The sequence below is a fragment of the Dinoponera quadriceps genome, unplaced genomic scaffold (assembly GCF_001313825.1).
Source record: "Dinoponera quadriceps isolate SergipeBrazil2010 unplaced genomic scaffold, ASM131382v1 scaffold153, whole genome shotgun sequence".
NCBI classification, from domain to species: domain Eukaryota; kingdom Metazoa; phylum Arthropoda; class Insecta; order Hymenoptera; family Formicidae; genus Dinoponera; species Dinoponera quadriceps.
In genome coordinates this window covers 192,324-211,033 of record NW_014554275.1, presented here as the reverse complement: position 1 = coordinate 211,033, position 18,710 = coordinate 192,324, and the positions used below count along the sequence as shown (strand labels likewise).

The 18,710-nt window shown below is 39.2% G+C and overlaps 4 protein-coding genes across 5 annotated transcripts; 1 reads left to right on the top strand and 3 right to left on the bottom strand.

Annotated features, from left to right (window-relative positions):
* Positions 1–4: 4 nt before the first annotated feature.
* Positions 5–6,922, bottom strand: LOC106741584 (protein IWS1 homolog A-like; the record flags this gene model as incomplete). The annotated part of the gene is made up of 5 exons (XM_014613720.1): positions 5–232; positions 468–720; positions 4,936–5,733; positions 6,012–6,467; positions 6,830–6,922. Coding segments are annotated over 5 exons (1,734 nt in total), but the record flags the coding sequence as incomplete, so codon positions are not given.
* LOC106741708 (histone-lysine N-methyltransferase SETMAR-like) lies at positions 730–2,010 on the bottom strand. Its single transcript, XM_014613978.1, has 2 exons — positions 1,475–2,010; positions 730–1,378 (listed from the first exon to the last, which is right to left on the bottom strand). Exons 1-2 carry the CDS (start codon positions 1,575–1,577, stop codon positions 1,074–1,076), a joined length of 408 nt encoding a protein of 135 aa, XP_014469464.1. The 5' UTR covers positions 1,578–2,010; the 3' UTR covers positions 730–1,073.
* LOC106741702 lies at positions 2,403–4,929 on the bottom strand. Its single transcript, XM_014613965.1, has 2 exons — positions 3,329–4,929; positions 2,403–3,244 (listed from the first exon to the last, which is right to left on the bottom strand). Exons 1-2 carry the CDS (start codon positions 4,430–4,432, stop codon positions 2,564–2,566), a joined length of 1,785 nt encoding a protein of 594 aa, XP_014469451.1. The 5' UTR covers positions 4,433–4,929; the 3' UTR covers positions 2,403–2,563.
* A 1,803-nt stretch (positions 6,923–8,725) lies between the features above and the next one.
* On the top strand, positions 8,726–17,663 carry LOC106741666 (SH3 domain-containing RING finger protein 3). Of its 2 annotated transcripts, XM_014613903.1 has the most exons (13): positions 8,726–9,446; positions 9,555–9,669; positions 9,755–9,853; positions 9,923–10,059; positions 10,139–10,265; positions 10,421–10,744; positions 10,945–11,246; positions 12,530–12,876; positions 13,830–14,038; positions 14,131–14,273; positions 14,806–14,973; positions 15,753–15,866; positions 16,733–17,663. In XM_014613903.1, the coding sequence occupies exons 1-13, from the start codon at positions 8,974–8,976 to the stop codon at positions 16,914–16,916; spliced, it is 2,742 nt and encodes a 913-aa protein (XP_014469389.1). In that variant the 5' UTR covers positions 8,726–8,973; the 3' UTR covers positions 16,917–17,663. The 2 variants fall into 2 exon arrangements, with proteins under 2 accessions (XP_014469389.1, XP_014469397.1); XM_014613911.1 differs by lacking the exon at positions 14,806–14,973.
* Positions 17,664–18,710: the final 1,047 nt, after the last annotated feature.

Sequence of the window (18,710 nt, the reverse complement as noted above, 5' to 3'; positions counted from 1 at the left end):
CGTGAAAGCTTGTGAATAATATATTTTACGCACGAACGTAACATCGTGCATGATATTTAGGCGTTAACTTTTAGGCGGATCCAACAAGTTATTCTGCTCTATTCCGAATCACTATCGATAACAGTCCGAAGCCGCTTCATCGTGTTACGAGCTTCTCTATGCCGCGGCGGCGTGTCTGAAATTATCGACTGCTTGTTGCTCTCCATATTTCTTCTTGCGCGCGTAACACGTCCTAAAACACAGAAAACATAAATGTATATCTCTGCGTTCATCCGAAAAATATCATATTAAGCGTGCAACAAAGTGCTCCAGATTTTTTTTGTCAAATTTCTTTATTCAGCAACAAATATTGGCACGAAAACTGTTATACACTTCAGACTAAGATTTTCTAAAATAACTATGATCCGGAAAACTTAATTATACTTAATTACCTAATAATGCAAATTAATAAAAGTTTCCATACTGACCCTCAGATATGATATTGGATGTGTCCAATTCGGACACCTCTCGCATTTTCTCGTTTTTTTCTTTCGCCCATTTACATTTTTGTAACGATGGTCTCCCACTAACACCATTTTTCTCCAACAATTCTTTCAGGCGATTAATTCTTTCGGCATTGGTACGACAGTCGGCCCAAATCTCCTGGTAAGATTTTACTTTCACGCCAGCGACTTTTATATATTTTTTTAACGATTTTATCTGTTTGTTATCCTCTGGTCTCTAAAATAATTTAATGTCCTTTGAAAACACACATTTTCATACACAAAGATTTAAAAGGATTACAATTGATATAAGAGAAAGGCACCGAAATCGATATATCATCTTGTTTTTGGACTCTCAAATCCTGTTCAAAATGTAAAATAAAAATTTATGTACATACAAATTAGCAACACTTCTCTACCAAAATATATAAGTTCTAAGAAAACTATTTCCATGCAAATATTAAGTCATATATGAAATGTCCGATTTCGAATAAAAAATTTCATTCATTATATTTCAAACAAGAAGCAGTGCAATTAATCAAAATATGCGCCTAAATTATTGACAGTTTTGTCATCTTAACGGTAGCTTGTTTATACAGAAGAAGTCTGAAGAGCGAGTGGCAATGAAATCGCGAAAGGCGTTTTCCACAGCTTGTTGAGAATTGAGTATTTTTCCTTGCAAGAAGTGGTCCAATGACTGGAAGTCATGGTAGTCAAATGGTAATCAATTGGTGCAAAATCTGGTGAATACGGTGCGTGACAGAGAATTTCCAAATCCATCTCCTGCAGTTTGAGCAGCGTTGTTGTGACATGTGTTTGAACGTTGTCTTGTAAGAGAATTGGCTTGTCTTTATCGACCAATTTCGGCTTGATCGTAAGCTTCCTCATAATTTCGTCTAATTGATTACAATAGACATCCGCTGTAATCGACTGACTAGGTTTCATGAAGCTGTAATGGATAATACCAGCGCTGGACCACCAGACACCATTACCTTTTTTGGCAAATATTCGATTTCGGACTGTGCTTCGGCATTTCATCTTGATCCAACCATTGTGCCGAACGCTTGCGATTATCGAGAAAAATTCATTCTTCATCACACGTAACAATACGATGTAGAAGTAATTCGCTCTTACGCCGTGACAGTAAAGAAAGGCAAGCTTCGAGACGATTTCTCTTCTGACGCTCGTTTAATTCATGCAAAACCCATCTATCCATTTTCTTTACCTTGCCGATTTGTCTCAAATAGTTCAATATTGTTGGAATAGTAACGTCAAACCTTGCTACTAATTGCGCGTGGTTTGAGATGTATCCGCTTCAACTAAAGCTTACAACTCATCATTATCCACCTTGGTCTCAGGTCGTCGTGGCTCATTTTCAAGATTAAAATCGCCAGAGCGGAACTTCTCAAACCATCGACGTACCGTGCGTTTATTAGCCACATCCTCGTCAAATATGTCGTTGATATTTCCAGCTGTCTGCGCTGTATTGGTTCCACGACGGAATTCATATTTGAAAATAACACGAATTTTTTACTTATCCATGGTTTCACAAAAATTGATCTGAAAAAGACAATTCGAAAGATAATCACAAACCAAATCACAATCCGTTCGTTCGAAAGAGTGATGATGTACCTTCACAATAAAAAAAAAAAACTCCAAGAACCGTCAAAGTAAAATATCAAAGGCATCGATTCTCAAACTTAATATTTAAGGAAATCGGACATTTCATACTTAATAACTAATTTTTAAGATGTTTAGCGATTTAAGAGGATTAACGCTAGAAACTAGGCCCCAAAACCGACATACCCATGATCGATAGTTATAAAAAAAAAAAAAAATTAATATATCCCTGAATAAATAATATTCTTGAAATTACATTATTTTGTATATTTATTAAATATTCTTACATGTTATCTCTAATCTTACATATTTTTAAAAATTTTAGAAATTTAACGATGCATTTAACCATAACTAGTCATTTGAGAAAATAACGCAAAAAAGTAATTCATTCAAGGAGTTACTTTGAAAAATTACATAAAATCGTATTAAAATTATTGAAACTATATTTTGATTATAACGATCTACTGGCAATAATAACAAATATAAATATCTCTATCTGCACCGGCACATTCGGTGTGTGCCCACTCCTCACAAGATAGACATTGAACCCATTTCTCCAATCTTTTATTGTCTTGAGAATGAAATTGGTCGCAAAAAATGCATGCCGCATCATCGCTCGCTGATAAACTTGAAACTAAATCTTCAACTGATGAAGAATCATCATCTGTTTTTTCAGAATTTAGCTTCTTCACTGGCCTTGCTTTTACTTTATTTGATTGTCCCTTTGAGCCTGCTGGTTGTTTCAGTTCATACTTAATGCCTCGACCTCTTCTGCCTTCTCTCTCTTCCTTCTTCTCCGTTGTAGCAATTAATTCCGCCTTGTATGACAACGTGGTTATTATATTGGATTCAGCAGTTCTACCAGTTGAAATCTTTCTTCTCTTCTCAAGAACTGAAGCTATGTCAAATGCATTAGTGCCACCTGATGTAGAGAGCTGTAATCCAACTGAGGGTATTGCAGTAGTCGATTGTGGTTCAACCGAAGGAACTGGAACGAGGGAAGCTATTCCAATAAGAGGAGTAGCTGGAAGAGATACGTTATCAGAAATGCTACTGACATCTTGAACACCAGCATCTGCTTGGGCAGCTATAAAATCACAATCTGAAAATACTCCACGATTGAGTGGATACAATCCGGTCGCCTTAAAACCATTCATAGCAATTTCAGTTGTTTGGCATTTGATGTAAGCACGGCCAAGTAGTTCCATTACATCATACTGACTTACTGGCTTTCCTGCTGAATGCATCCACAATCCTATTTCCTCCGAATAATAAGTCTTCAACGCCTCCATGAAGGTTTTTTCCAGCGGTTGTAGCATGTGCGTTGTGTATGGCGGAAATGAAATGATTTTTATGAAATTTTCCCTGGCCAGATCAATCAATTTTAAGTTTTTCGTATGATTGAAATGGCCATCTAGCAAGAGCAGAACAGGATCTTCTTTTGTAGGTTTTGTCTTACTAATAAAATGTTCAAACCATTGTGTGAATAAATTAGTTTGTACCCACCCTGACGGATGGGCAACACCAATTGAGCCAGCAGGGGCACCTCTCATTAACAGATGTGACATGGTTTTCCCGGGAAAAATTACCATAGGCGGTACAAAATGTCCAGTAGCATTCATTGAGCAAATAATTGTTGTCAATGATCTTCTTTCCGCTGACGAAACAACATCAATCTGTCGCTTGCCTTTTATTCCGATAACTTGCGGGACTTTGCTTTGGATAATCCTCAAGCCTATTTCATCTACACTATAAATACGATCGGGAGGGTAATTATATTCATTGAATGTTGCATCTAACAAATTGAAAAAATTATCAACAATGTTCTTAGTGAAACCTTCTTTCTTTGCAAAAGACGTTTCTATAGGTTTGCTGTACGAAATTGTTTGTCCGCATAACTCTGGATGTCTTTTAAGAAATGAGCGAAGCCAAGATTTCCCAGCCATAATATCATTGAATGGATGCTTAATGTTGTTCTTAATAGCAAGCTGCAAGGCCAGTCTGCGTAGGTTCTTTCTTGTTAGACCATGAAAAGTAGTTTCCATGGTCAGACAGTAGCGAAGAAGCTCCTTTTCTAATTCTGGACTGAAGACAGGTGGTCTTCCAAGTTTACAGGTAGCTGCTTCTTCTGGGGTACCATATTTCTCATCGGCTAGTCTTCTTAAAGTTTTCTGAGGCACTTGGAAAGTTTTAGATGCCTTTAACCACCCCATTTCATGCTTTCGAACAGCTGCTATAGCCTTAGCCATATTACTTGAGTCCCACTGACGGATTTTTACTCTTCTTTTATTATGTAGAAAGGAATCCTCTAATTTCTTCTTTGCGACCATGTTGGACAAACAAGAAAAACAGGGAAAGATAAGTTACCGGTCAACTGTATTCTGTGAAATGATATTTCATAGCAAAGTTGAGGTATATTGGTTTACGGGACAAAGCCTAACTTTCCTTGCGTGGTTCAGTGACAGGGGATAGAAAGATTGGTATAAGATTAAAAATAATTAAAAAAAGGTTCAAAACTCATATACTATAAAATAACATTGTCAAATAAATTACTTACCGCTGATTCGTTACTTTAAATTTTCACAACATAGCTCAACAAAAACTTCAGTGCAACGAAAAATCAAACGACGCTAATAACACAATCGAACACGCTTACAAACAGAAACTGTACACACTTCAATACAGTTCTGCCTACTGTACGCAGTAGACGAAGTTCATATTCTGTCTGATCGAGTTCAGTACTTTACGGCCGAGAGACATAGGTATGTCGGTTTGTCTTACTTATATCGGTTTTGGTGCCTTTTCTCTATATTTATACAATATTGCTACTTACAGTGCTACGTCTCGTCCTCCTAATCTTTGTAGACTTCTCTTCATCTTCGGAGTTACTTTTCTCTTCATTTTTACTCACCGAAGATTCTCCCTCCGACAATTCCTCTTCCGCCTCTTCCTTCTTTATCGTTTTATCAATTTTGTCCGCTGAAATTATGTCTGAGTTCTCTTCATCGGATATATCCTCATTACTCCTTTTCTGAGAATTTCTCCTCGCTCTTCCGCCTCGTCCTCTCTTTGATTCAGTGGAACGTTTTGTCGTTCTCTTCGTCGCTGGCGATTTCTTCACCTTCTTTTTAGATCGCGGACTATAATCCTCATCGGAATTGTTATTATGGCTGTCTTCAGATCCGGAAGCTTTCAGTTTACTGAAACTTGTTCGCGCCCCCCTTCTTTTCCCCTTTTTCTTCTCTAATTTAGTCTCTGACTTAGTCTGTACTGTGTCACTGACTTCCTGTGCATCAGATTTCTCATCTTCCGACGAACCACATTCCAATTCTGATGCGTTTGGCTCAGCTTTAACAATCATTGTTTTTGGCCGTGGCTTTATTTCCTTCTCGTTCTCGCTATCCGAACTCGACCCTTCTTTGTCACTTGCGCATTCCACCAAAAGTTCCAGCCCATCTACTACTTCTGTATCTGTAATTCGATTCTTTGAGGCATGTTTCTTTTTTGTCCCATTTCCTCCACTATTCTCTTTACAGTTATCTGTTACATTATCTTCTTCAGTTTTCTCGTCATACAGGTCATCAAAAATAGGTTTTGCCTTAGTACTTGGGGATCCTTTAGATGGGCTATCCTGTTAAGCATAAGATAATAAATATATTTTATTAGTTTTATATATCAAAAATATCCTTAGTACCGTATATGGTACTATTTATTTAACTCCATTTGATTTTAAAATCAAGATATTAATAATTCAAAAATCTCAGGTTTACTAAAGGAAATGAGTAAAATTATGAGAAAAATATCTATAACAGTATATGTACAAAAAATTCTAAAAAATAAAACGCACAAATTCTTCATATAAAATTAACTTAATCCAACTTTTAAATTGTAATATGAATATGTTGTTACCTGGCTTTCTGTATTTTCTTCTTTAATCTTTGAAAGATTGTCATTGGCGGTAGAATTCTCATCTTTCGAGGGACTCTCTTTTTCATTTTTGCTCTTTATTAATTTGTTTTCTTCATCATCTTTATTTGTTTTATTTATATCTGAGTTCGTCAAAGATTTCTTATGCAGATCTGGTTCATTTTCAGAGGATATTGTATCTTTTTCTTCTTCTATATTGTTCTTATCTATGCCATTTTTATCTGAGGCAATTTCAGTGCTATTTTTCTCTGATACCTCGGATTCCTTACCGGAGGAATATCGCCGTTTCTTAACATGTGTATCTTGTTCATGTTCATCTTCATCAGAATCTATACGTGGCCTCTTGTTTGTTAGTTTCATGGAATCCGTTGATAATTCTAACTTTTCCATCTCCTCTTCCTCAACTTCACTGTGATCCATGTCTAGCACAGTAATATTCTGAAATGGGTGTATATTCCAACGTTATAATGAACACAAAACTGTTACAAAAAAAAAAGAAAATTCACATGTTTTTTTCAGTTGCACTGTTATGTTTTTTACACTTGAAATGGACATAACTATATTCAAGATTCAAAAAAGTGGAAAGAGAACAGAAGGCAGAAATTGTGACAAGTTTAGAAAATACAGTTAAGATAAACAGATCTACGATCATAAAGACGCAAAACGTGCTTACACATGCGCGAGCAACGAACAAATGGTAATTATAACTTTACGGATATCGCAAATAGTGTTTACACATCTGTATTACTGTAAAATATTGAAAACTACAAGCGATTTGCGTGACTACTGTAAATATTTACGTAGTTACCACGGCGATTCCCACTGGGACTGTTTGCGCGGCAAAATCTACTCGATAACGTCGCAATGGCTATTGGCCGGTATGTTTCACCACAAAAAGATCAAATACGTGAAGAGAATTCGATACGGCCTCTATGCTTGAGTTAATACAGCTAACGCCATCTATAAGATAGAAATTTATGCTTTTTGCATTGCGACCGAATACATGAAGATTCAAGCATTGGAGACCGCATACAAATTCCTACCGTATTTCGAAGGCGGTTCATAAATTATTTTCTTCAGCGTAAACTTGTGAAAAATGAAGACTTCCTAACTTAAAAGTATTTTTAGTTTTCACGAGTTCACACTTAAGAAAAGATTCATGAACAATTCTCTGACAAATACGATAGTAGGCAGAAAAGTTGTTACACTTTTTTTAGATGAGTTGTTACACTTTCTTTGGATGAGTTTCTCAACGCACTTTGTATCCGATAAGAAAATATATTTCTTGAGAATTACTAGAAAAACGAATTCTATTGGACACCAAGAAACTAATCGACAAAAAGTGTTGCAACTTTCGTTCTGTTGATTGTAGTAAATACTAGATGCTTTCTGGGCTAAAACTTTACTCGATGGATAGAGTAGCGTTTAATTGATCAATCAGGACAAAAGAATCCAAGATTTCTTTATCATGATTGATTAACGAATGCCTCTGCCTGTCGAGTAGGATTTTTGAACTCAGCTTTGTAATTTTCATTACATTTTGTGATAGTATCACTTGACGGATTCGGGCTGGTATTCATAATTAAATCTTATATTTAAGGCCATTTTAAGTTCATCTGTAGATGCTATACCGTTTATCTCATTGGCTATGAAACATCTAAAGATGAACTTAAGACGATTTTAAATACAGGATTCGACTATGAATACCAACCTAGGATTGAGATTGTAGATCCGTGCTGAGGATGCCATTTCATTTGTCGTACAAGCTTATCGAATACGTCGATTAGGTGTCAGCTAGGGGATTTTTAGGACAAAACGTCAGACAACTAAGAAATCCTCTCTATCCGATAACCAATCGAGGAACCCAACAATGTTCGTCGTACGTATGACAAATGAAACGGCGCCCTACGGGTTCGAATTTTCTCCCCTAATCCGCGGACGGCTATTTATTTCGGACACGCGTGTGTCAACGCGAGGCAACGCGGTATTGCGCTGTCATCGATACATCGAACCCACAGAGAGTGGTGGTGCTTGCACCGAGTGCTGTCAAGCTGATAACACGCGGGTCGTTCGATAGTCATCGTGCGCGTTGGTGGGTGACTTTTTTTAAAAGTGTAAGATACAGCGTTTTCGCCGACCAAGACGGAGTTGTAACGTTCGCCGCATCGAGGACGCGACGACTGTGACGGCGCACCGTCATCCCTCGGAATCACCGACGATCGGGGGACGTGATCAGTGATCACACACGACACATCGGGCAACAAGCATGGACTCGCCGTGCGCTAACCGGAATCGACGCGCGCGATTGATCGATGCTGTGACACGATACGCGCGAGGCTGTGCCGCCGAGACATCAGTCAAACCGTAGGTCAAACGCTCCATGCACGAGACACGCTTCTCCTCACGTCCTTTGATCGAATGCCGAAGGCGGCGGAGCGGCGCGGAGAGAGAAAGAGAGAGGAGTGGAAGGTAAAGGCGAAGGAGATTGTAGTAACGCTCGCGATACCGATACGATACCGGAACTGCAGCCCGATAACCGTCTGTCTCTCTTGAGAACGAGAGTGCGACGACGAATCGCGCGTGTCCACGAGAGAGAGAGAGAGAGCGTGAGGGGGGGAGACATATAGACCGAGTGAGTGAGCGAGCAAGTGAATTGAGCGAGTGGGAGGGGGAGAGGGAGCGAGCGAACGAGAACGAGAGAGAAAGACGGAAGCGAGGCGCGGCGAAAGAAGAGAGCGAGAGACAGTTGGGAGGGTTAGATGATAGGGGAGGGAGTACGTTTCGATAGAGCGAGCGTGAACGCAGAGACGACGAGGAATCCGGAATAGGTACGACGACCGAAGGGAGAGAGACAGACAGAGAGAGAGAGAGAGAGAGAGAAAAAAGGAACGGGTGGTGTTTTTCGTGCGCAGCTCTCTGGTGTCAGTCGCGAAGACAGGTCAGGATGGATGAGTGCATGCTGAACGACTTGTTAGAGTGTTCGGTATGCCTCGAGCGGCTCGACACGTCCAGCAAGGTGTTGCCCTGCCAACACACGTTCTGCAAGAAGTGCCTGGAAGAGATCGTGAGCACCCACCGTGAGCTACGTTGTCCAGAATGTCGGGTGCTGGTGGATGCCAAGGTGGATGACCTGCCGCCTAATGTGCTGTTGATGCGTATCCTCGAGGGGATGCGTAATGCCGCGCCGAAGAGCGCAAAGTCGTCGTCCTTATCCTCGTCGAGATCTGCCACTGCCGCACCACAGAGGCTGTTCGGCGGTCACCAGGTTGCACCAGCATCCATAGTCACAGCTAATCTTGCTCCTGTCACTGTTGCTTCTGAGCCAGTACGACATTCTAATGCGATTGCTAAGCAGACACATCTGCACAATCAGGCTTATGGCAGAGCAATCTATGACTATGTCTCTAAGGTACCAGGGTAAGTTCCGTGTATTGTTTGCAAGATATACGATATGTGTCTATGTATAGTTTCTTTTGTTATGCCCTATGATCTGTCATTTTATTGTAACGTCATTTGTGCTTGCAGCGATCTAAGTTTTAAAAAAGGTGACATAGTGATCCTCCGAAAGAAGATCGATAACAATTGGTACTTTGGGGAATGCGGCAACAATCACGGCGTCTTTCCTCTATCTTATGTTCAGGTACGATGTGGAAATTATAAGATGTTACTTGTGATGATAAAGTATAATGAGTAAGTTAAATGTAATGTTTTGATATAACTTGCAGGTGATGACACCTCTGACACCACATGTACCCCAATGTAAAGCACTGTACGACTTTAGAATGACAAATGACGATGAGGATGGATGTCTAACTTTTAACAAGGTATTTCAGCCCAAGTGCTTCATTCAAGATAAACATTTTCATGTAAAATACTAAAACGTATTTTTTCAGGGGGAAGTAATCAGTGTTATCAGAAGAGTAGATGAAAACTGGGCGGAGGGTAAGCTTTTTGACAGGATTGGTATATTTCCATTAGCCTTCGTGGAGCTGAACAGTGTCGCTCGAGCCTTGATGAAACTCTCCACTAAGTAAGTGGAATGGTTAATACAACTCGTATTATTTCGAGTTGCAAATATATACTTATCAAGAGTCATTGTCCTTCATCAGTGTACAGCCAGGACCGTCGAGAGTAGCTCCACCCACGCCGACGAACGAAGAACCGACGCCACTGATACCAACCGACCATTCACGTAACGTGCAAACGACGAGCCAACCGCGACCGCAACTAGCGCAGGTAAATAAATATTCTATTTAACAGAAGCATCGTTGGAAAATCTACTACTAAGAGTTAATAGAAAAACTTTCTTCATTCATTTTCACTTCTTAACTTTTATATTAACGTGTGATGTGTGTGGTGTAATAATAATATATTCTGATATTGTATCGCAGACCACCGCGTTACCGGTGTCCGATACTGTCTCAAACGTCTCGTCAGGCGGTAGTTCCACGACCACCACACCGAACACACCCAATAGCTCGACCACGTCCAGCAGTTCCAGCACTGCTCCGAGCAGTCCAGGCAGCCCGGCGATGTCACCGCCTGCGGTCGGCAATCGACATAATGTTAAGCGCCATAGTTTCACTGCCGTCAATACAGGTCATCATGCTCATCCCCATCATAGACATAGCGCTGAAATACTTAGTCCTCCGGTAGACAGTGCCTCTAATAACGCCAATAATAGCGGAGGCAATGAATCGTTTTCTCCTTTACAAGTAAGGAAATCACATTTTCTGCTGACGTACTGTGACAATTTCTCTGCCGATAACTTTAGATCAGCTCTCGTTGAATGTGTCTTCGTATATATATAAAAAAAGGCAATTCTCTCTGTCGCTTTTGCATTTCAACATCTTGACGTATTGTCCGCTTTATGCAAGATTCACCCGGAACTTAGGGAAGTTTCTTCGTATTCTAGACCAGTAGTACCTGCACCGACCACAACCTTCGTCACAGACGAAGTGGCAGCAGTGATCTCGTTCTCGCCCAGCCGTCGCAGAGCGTGCCCGCTAATCAGACTTCCGGATCCGGTGCGTCGCATCTACCAGCAGCGTACATAGCGCTCTATCCGTACAAGCCCCAAAAAGCGGACGAGCTTGAGCTGCGGAAGGGCGGGATTTACATGGTAACGGAACGTTGTCAGGACGGCTGGTTCAAAGGGACGTCCAATCGTACGCAGAAGTGCGGAGTCTTCCCGGGAAACTACGTTGCACCCGCCAAGTATGTATATTAAACTTTGATCGAGCCAACATACATGTCGGCCTTATACATGGAATTGTTGAAGCACCGCCGAGGGCTATGTACGTAGACTAGCCATAACATGCAGGATAATTAGGTCATTAATACACCGGTGACTGAGAAGTAATATCTCGTACGTGCGAAGCCAGAAATTTGCAGGAGAAACAAGAAATTGCTTTGAAAATTCATTTTGCTCCGAACGACCGAATTTTTTCTGTATTCTTTAGTTTTTTAAATCTCAAAAGAGTAAAACATTCTTAAAAAGGTCATTGAAACACAGTATTTATCAAGCAAAATTTCATTTCTATACAAAGAGTAAAAAAATCTCAAAAGAGTAAAACATTCTTAAAAAGGTCATTGAAACACAGTATTTATCAAGCAAAATTTTATTTCTATACATTTATATCATTATCTAAACATAATAAATATTAATTTGAAGCGAAGTTGACTTATACGCATATTATCACAAATACGAAAATATAATTTTTTTATTTTTCTTATTAGTATTATATTTACGTATTAGTCGATATAATAGAGATGCACAAATAATGGAAAGAGATGTACAAGTGTTTAAATATGTATATGTATCTCGAGTATTATTATGAATTATGAACTTGTCATCATTGTATTTTTTAGACAAAATGGCCAATAATTCTGAAATTACAATATCTGCATATTAGTCTTTAATATCATAGTAATTTTTCGTCAAAATCTCATTTTAGAAGATATTAAAAATAGATATAAATAGCACACTAATCTCAAGGAACACGTATAAAAAATATCAAATTTAGTTATAAATAACTATCTGCGGCAATCTGCGTCGATATTAGCTTGTAAATACGCGATATCGTGCCAGTTCGGTAATAGTCGCGGCTGATTCAGAGTGGTTTCATCGCCGGAAAGGGTGCAATATCGAAAAAATTATATTCAGTATATCTCCACTGGTATATGGTCACATTTAAGGATTTCAGCGAAGTGGTTGACTCATATTATTTCAAAACAATATTTCAAAACAATATTTTATACTTTCATTCTTTATTTAAATTATTTTTTTACTTTATTATACAACAGCTTGTCATCAGTCACATACAAGCGGCTTTTTAGTTTAAGACACAAGTCGTTGTAAGTTACTCAAAGACAAATATTTAAGGAATAAAACATTGTCTTGAACCAATCAGTCAGCCATTCTACTAAAGCCTAAGGCCGCCATTCAGTGTTAAATCGTCATATCCTTCACGTTGTTAACATTCTTCCACGTTACACAGATATCAACGTGGAATATGCCGCGGATCTCCGAATTCGCCGAGCCAGCACCAGGGCTCACCATTGTCATCGAACGCGTCCAATGCCGAATCACGCTTGGCTATGACGTACACGAAGAGCAAAGGCCCCGCACCGCAACCGTACAATCCTCGCGCTTTACCGCCGCCTGAACTGCCGCCGCGCGCCATTAGTCCGTCGACGACCGTGTCTTCGTCTTGGCATGGCGGTGGCGTTGGTCAACCGGAACAAGGACCGAATCAGGAAACCAGTCCGCCCCGGCACAACGATCAGAATGCGGCCGCCAATCCGCTCGGGCGCAGTCACAGCGCAGTGATGACGTCGAATATCCGTATGTATACTCGGAGAAACGCAAACCCTTTGAATCTCGGTTTTTATTTTGGAAAAATGTGTCGAAAGAATGGAATTTACATAGGCTGAAAAACGGCCTTATTAATATTTTCTAGTGTTTATTTATTTATTTATTGCATATACGGGATAAGCTTCTTTTTTGTATGCAAGAAAAATATAATCATACTTGCAGAAATAATATTTATACTAAGAAAAAAAAGGTAAAAAAATGAAAGTATATTTGCAAAGTTAATTTATAATATCAGAAGCAGTTCAATAAATGTTCTTTTAAATTACTCTGGAACATATTTAAAAAATCGATATAATCAGAATTTATTAGCTAGCATACCAAGTTGATTTATAGATTTAAATTTACCATATAACATTCGATGATGCGATCGAGATACAAAATAATAAGCATCTTCTGAGCAAATGATCAGAGATATTGAGCCCTAAAAGCCCCAAAATATATTGGAATATTATTTTAATAGAGAGATACCAGATAATATAAATTGTGTTTCAAAAGTTTGTTTTGAAAAGTAGTTGCAACAGAAAAAATGTTTAACATTTTATCTTTATATGTCATTCTATATCTTTATTGCTCATTAGACGTAAATCAAAGACATGACGTAATAGCGTGATATCCAAACGCAGCCATAGATAAACCAATCAAAATATTTTACTTTCTGAAGATACAGGCTACATTCAGCGGAACAAAATGACCAGTGAGCTGTCAATCATTATTGGTCTTCATTGTTAGACCTCTAAATTTAGACCAATTACGTTAACGAATTACTCAGCCGTTGTGCAACTGTCTTGTTTTCCAAAAGCAGCCATTATACGCAGTTATCCTCCCCAAGATACGCCGCGGTTCGAAGGGTTAACGGGACGCTCATTGGACGTTGCGATTATTGTACGTAATTACTTCATAAAATGATTTACACTTTCCCGCAGCTTCTCCCGGCAAACAAGTTGCAATGCCGTCGTCGCTGCAGCCGACAGCGGGTATCAACGGTGCTAATAATGGCTGCGCCAGCGCCGCTATTTCCGTTCCTTCTTCTTCCGCGAGCGATATGAACAGGAGCCCGAACAACACTTTGCGCGTGACGAGCGGTATCGCGCCATCTAACCCGCCGGTGACCGCATGCAGGATTGTGGAGAAGGTACTTGGGAGAAATTAACGAGTGACGTTGAATATTTACACTCGCGTGCGATTTCTCGTTTTCTCATACCTACGCATTTACGTGGATTACAGCCGAAGGAGAAGAAGGACAAGTGCGTTTCCTTGATGCGACGTCTGACCATTATCAAGAAGTCCAAGTCGCCACCGCCCGCCACGTATTCAATGGACAATCCCGTATTCGACGACGGTAACTCCGTTAACCCGATGCATGTCCGGTGAGTGTACCATTAATCCCAATATTCACATGAACGCTGACACACATGTGTTTATTATTATCATCATCATCATCATCATCACCGATACGGTTTGTATTATAATTCTGAAGCGGAGAACGTTGTTAGCCGTTCTGAATTTGCACGGTCCGATAACTGATGAATCCGAATCGATGATGTGTGTATCCCATACGTTGATTGCCGCATGCGCGTATACATCGTTGTTATTGTCTATATCGCCCGATTATGTGTATGTGTGCTAATGCTCAATGTTCGTTCGAGTGTTATTCGAGTTACTCGTGTAAAAAAGCACTGACCTTTGGTCATCTTGCAAATCGTTTGCATGTCTGACATCGTTGTAGTTACACGCACACACGTACGAGAGTAAAGGCATACGATAGCGAAGGTCCACGCGAAGTGAACGTCGTCTACGACGAATCATGCTTTGTGTGGCACGAACTGCACAAACTGCACGCCTTGAAATGTTGTCTCTAATATCGTATCGGGGGGATGGGTGGGATCGACAATATCGCAGATCGGGGTCCTGCCCAAGTCAGTTGCTGCAGGTGGTACCTACGCAAGAATTAAACGCTTCAAACAGCCAATACCGCTTATGCCCGGGCTCTGTGCAAGGGCACGCTACATCCTCACAGAGACTGAAATGCAAGGAGAGACCCTCTCTACAACTGTCGGTAGCGCAGAGGTTAGTCGTTTGTAATTTTAGACACAATCGAGCGACCTGAGTTTGAGACGAGGTACGAAACGTCCACTCCGCAAAAATCGATCAAGCTAATCGCGCAATTTTTTTCACCGTTGTGTCTATTTTACGATAGAAATTTCTATACGCTTCTAATACACGGAATCGTAGTGTTTTCAATATCAGTTAACCGTCCTTCACAAAGTCTGTATTTTGCCTCACACGTTTTGCACAATCTTGAACGAATCGGTGCTTGAATTTTGCAACGCGAACACGCCTTACATGTGAATCAATGTTTGCATTTGAGAATAACGCAATACTGTCGTATTTACTGTTTTACATCAGCGTTCGCGATTGAATGTACGGTAGACTGCGTTTTTATTCTCAGGTAAGTGTGCTCAATGACACATTTCGACCACTTTCGCACAGTTTGTTTTATACTACTATGTGTGATTAACAATATAAAGATGGTTACATTTGTCATAGATACCAAACTATGTTATCGCCTCCCGTTTCTTCTACATCGAATGAGACGCTTGTGGGACAAATTTTGTTTTTGTCATGAAATGTGTATAAAGATAAAATATGAAATGTTATCTTGAAAAATATTAAATACAAATATTTTGCATGTTTAAAAAGTTCATGTATATTTTGTTATCTATGCCTGCGCGATGTAAATCGTCTAACGTATATATATTAATATTTTACACATATTCATATAAAAAATTACCGTTATAGTCTTATAACAATCTTCTATATTGACTCTTTGTTCTCATTATTGATAGATCTGGTGAATCTGGCGCTATGGTGTGTCCGACGGTCGGGAACCATCATCGCAAGAGTAATTCTTTAGACGCCGGAATGGGGAAACAGACGAAGCAGCAGTCATCACGCGATCGGTAAGAGTTATTCAGTCTATCTGACTTCCGAGTTTCTTATCTTATAAATACAGTTGGAAAATTACTGTTATTATTATTACCATGGACGTAGCCAGGGTGGAACAGGAGGAGCACTTACCTCCCATTTCTAAATTTGATAAGGAGACATCCTATCCAATTATGAAAATCATAAAAGTAAAAAGGTGTAACTGATATATTACAATCTGTATTCCACAATAAGCTGCAATACATACAGGCATAGAAACTACTCATTTTTTCCCACTTATTTTAAAATATCTAATCTTTTCTCACTTATAAGAAAAAAAATTCACTTATTTTTTTCTTATTGTTCTTCTCATTCTTGTTTTATTTTTTATTTTTTTTTTTCAAATTGGATATTATTGAATGAATATTATTGAATATTATTTTTTGAATATTATTCTCAAGAAATTGACCAACTAGTCTGCTTTCAAAACGGAAAAACCTGTAATTTATAAATATTTTTTTCTAAAATTAACTTTTGTTCGATAAAAAGATCGAAAATATCCCGATATCTTGGAAATATATTATTAGCTGGCTATAGACTGGATTCGGAGTATTATTAACCTTTTGTTCTCCTGTAATTAAAAACCAATGACAAATTAGCCAATGACTATTAGCAATACTTCATGAAAATGAATGAGTGCCTGCAATGATTTTGGCATATCTCAGTTATGTAGGAAGAATATCTAGTTCCAGACGCGCGCGTGGAAAGCTCTGAAATGAAATAAATAATAATCAAATTTTTTCCTTCCTCCTTCCCCCCGTATGAAATCCTGACTACGTTCAAAGTTACTGTACGTTAATTCCTGTGAAATTACTTCACATCACTCCTTAATGATTTACAGCGATCGGGTGTACAGATTCCGTTGTATCGTGCCGTATCCACCCAACAGCGAATTCGAGCTGGAGCTTCGCGTGGGCGACATAATATACGTGCACAAGAAGCGCGACGACGGCTGGTACAAGGGCACGCAGCAACGCACCGGCCGTACCGGGCTGTTTCCGGCGAGTTTCGTGGAAGCTTTCTGAGACCCGACGCAAAGTCGCCTAGTATTAGAAACGTGTATATAACTTAACGCCTTTTTCTGCGTAAGTACCGTACCACATATATTATAGGCGATATCCTCGAGGCGGCATTACCGAAGTTCGTGTGCATACACGCGCGCGGCATGTATCACCACGTGTTTTATTGCTGGTTTCCCTTCGCTGGGGATGTATCGGAGTTTCAAAGTGCGATCATGCGACGGCGTGATGTACTTTTTATTCCGAGACGTGCAATGTAACGTGGAAGAAAGCCTAGTTTGCGTCGGCGAAGGACCAGGAACGAAATACCATCACCACCACCTCCGCACGAACTTAACAGTATATCAGTATATACGTTAAGTGACTGATCTAAGTTAAGTTGACGAACGTGTTTCTTCACACGGTTAGGGAGTTTTTAGTCGCGTGATTCTATTCCGTGTATATAGAATACACACACGCGCGCGTAATCTGCGCGGCATACGAGAATGTAGAAGCGACACGAGGAAATAAGACATGTATATGTTATCTTGCGTACTGAAACTACTCCAATCTCATACTGCCATCGTGATAATATAGGCGAGTGTGTAATCATAATGAGACAAATAAGTTCATTACATTCGCGCGTGACACGTTACTGCCATTCGCGAGAAAAACGAGAACGGATACTGATTTGTTTCTTAACCCTTTTAGTGCCGGGATATATCGGCTCCTGCTACACCGGCGAGAAGTGCCAGAGCCGATATATCGGCCCGCACCTTGTAGCGCTTTACTATTCGCATTGCGAGAGATCTCTATCAAAATAAATTTAAAATACGTTATAAATAGTCTAATTTCATTACGAGAGAATTAAAATAAATAATTTTTAAATATTGCTTTTCGTTTGGTTTTTATGAGCCTTTTACCAAATCCTAGTAAAATCGGCCGGTTATCTTCGCATAAGCACCTCTTTTTCGCCCGGCACTAAAAGGGTTAAGTTGTCGATTTCCAAAAGAAACCTGCACGCTTTTTTTTTCCAACAGAAGTGCATAATATTAACGGCACATACCCTCATTTGCGCAGCGATTTGCACGCGTCTTTCCCGACGAAGTTGGGAGCATATCAGATGGTTATGGGCCACGGCTCGTGGGTTCGCATGGCAATCAGTTGTGACGGAAGTCGAATGAATGTGAACAATCTTTTTATTATATTCTCACTTAACAGATAAAATAAAGGTATAAGAGCGCCTCACTTTTCCTCACTTATTTCAAAACATCTCACTTTTACTTACTTTTCCTCGCTTTTGAGAGAAAAATCAAGATTGTCGCAAACTGGAAAAAACCGGGAAAATTTTATTCAGCATTTTTATATAGTCCTTCTTTTTTGTCATAAATGTATTCTTTTTTCCAATATTCGTTCATTTTTTGTTAGCTTGAATTTTCATTCAGGACTATATTATGTTACTAACTTCTAAGTTTGTGTTGCTTCTAATAATATAAGCTACTTTTTCTGCAACCGTTGTTCCTAAACATTAAGGTTCAAAATTACATATTGGTCATGGAAAATTCTCTACTGTCGTCTAGAAAATGTAGAAAAGTCAAGAAATTTCAAAATTTTTTATGAACCCTAGAACCCTGGAAAACTTACTTTTCTCATTTTTTTTTTGCTTACTTGAGTCCTTTAAGAAAAAATTCTATCACGAGAAATAATGTTCAATAACTAATTATTTTAAGGACAAAACAGAAGATTTAATGAAAATAGAAAATAACGTTGACTATAACAACACAATATTCATAAAATAAAAAATTGTGATTTTAATTTATA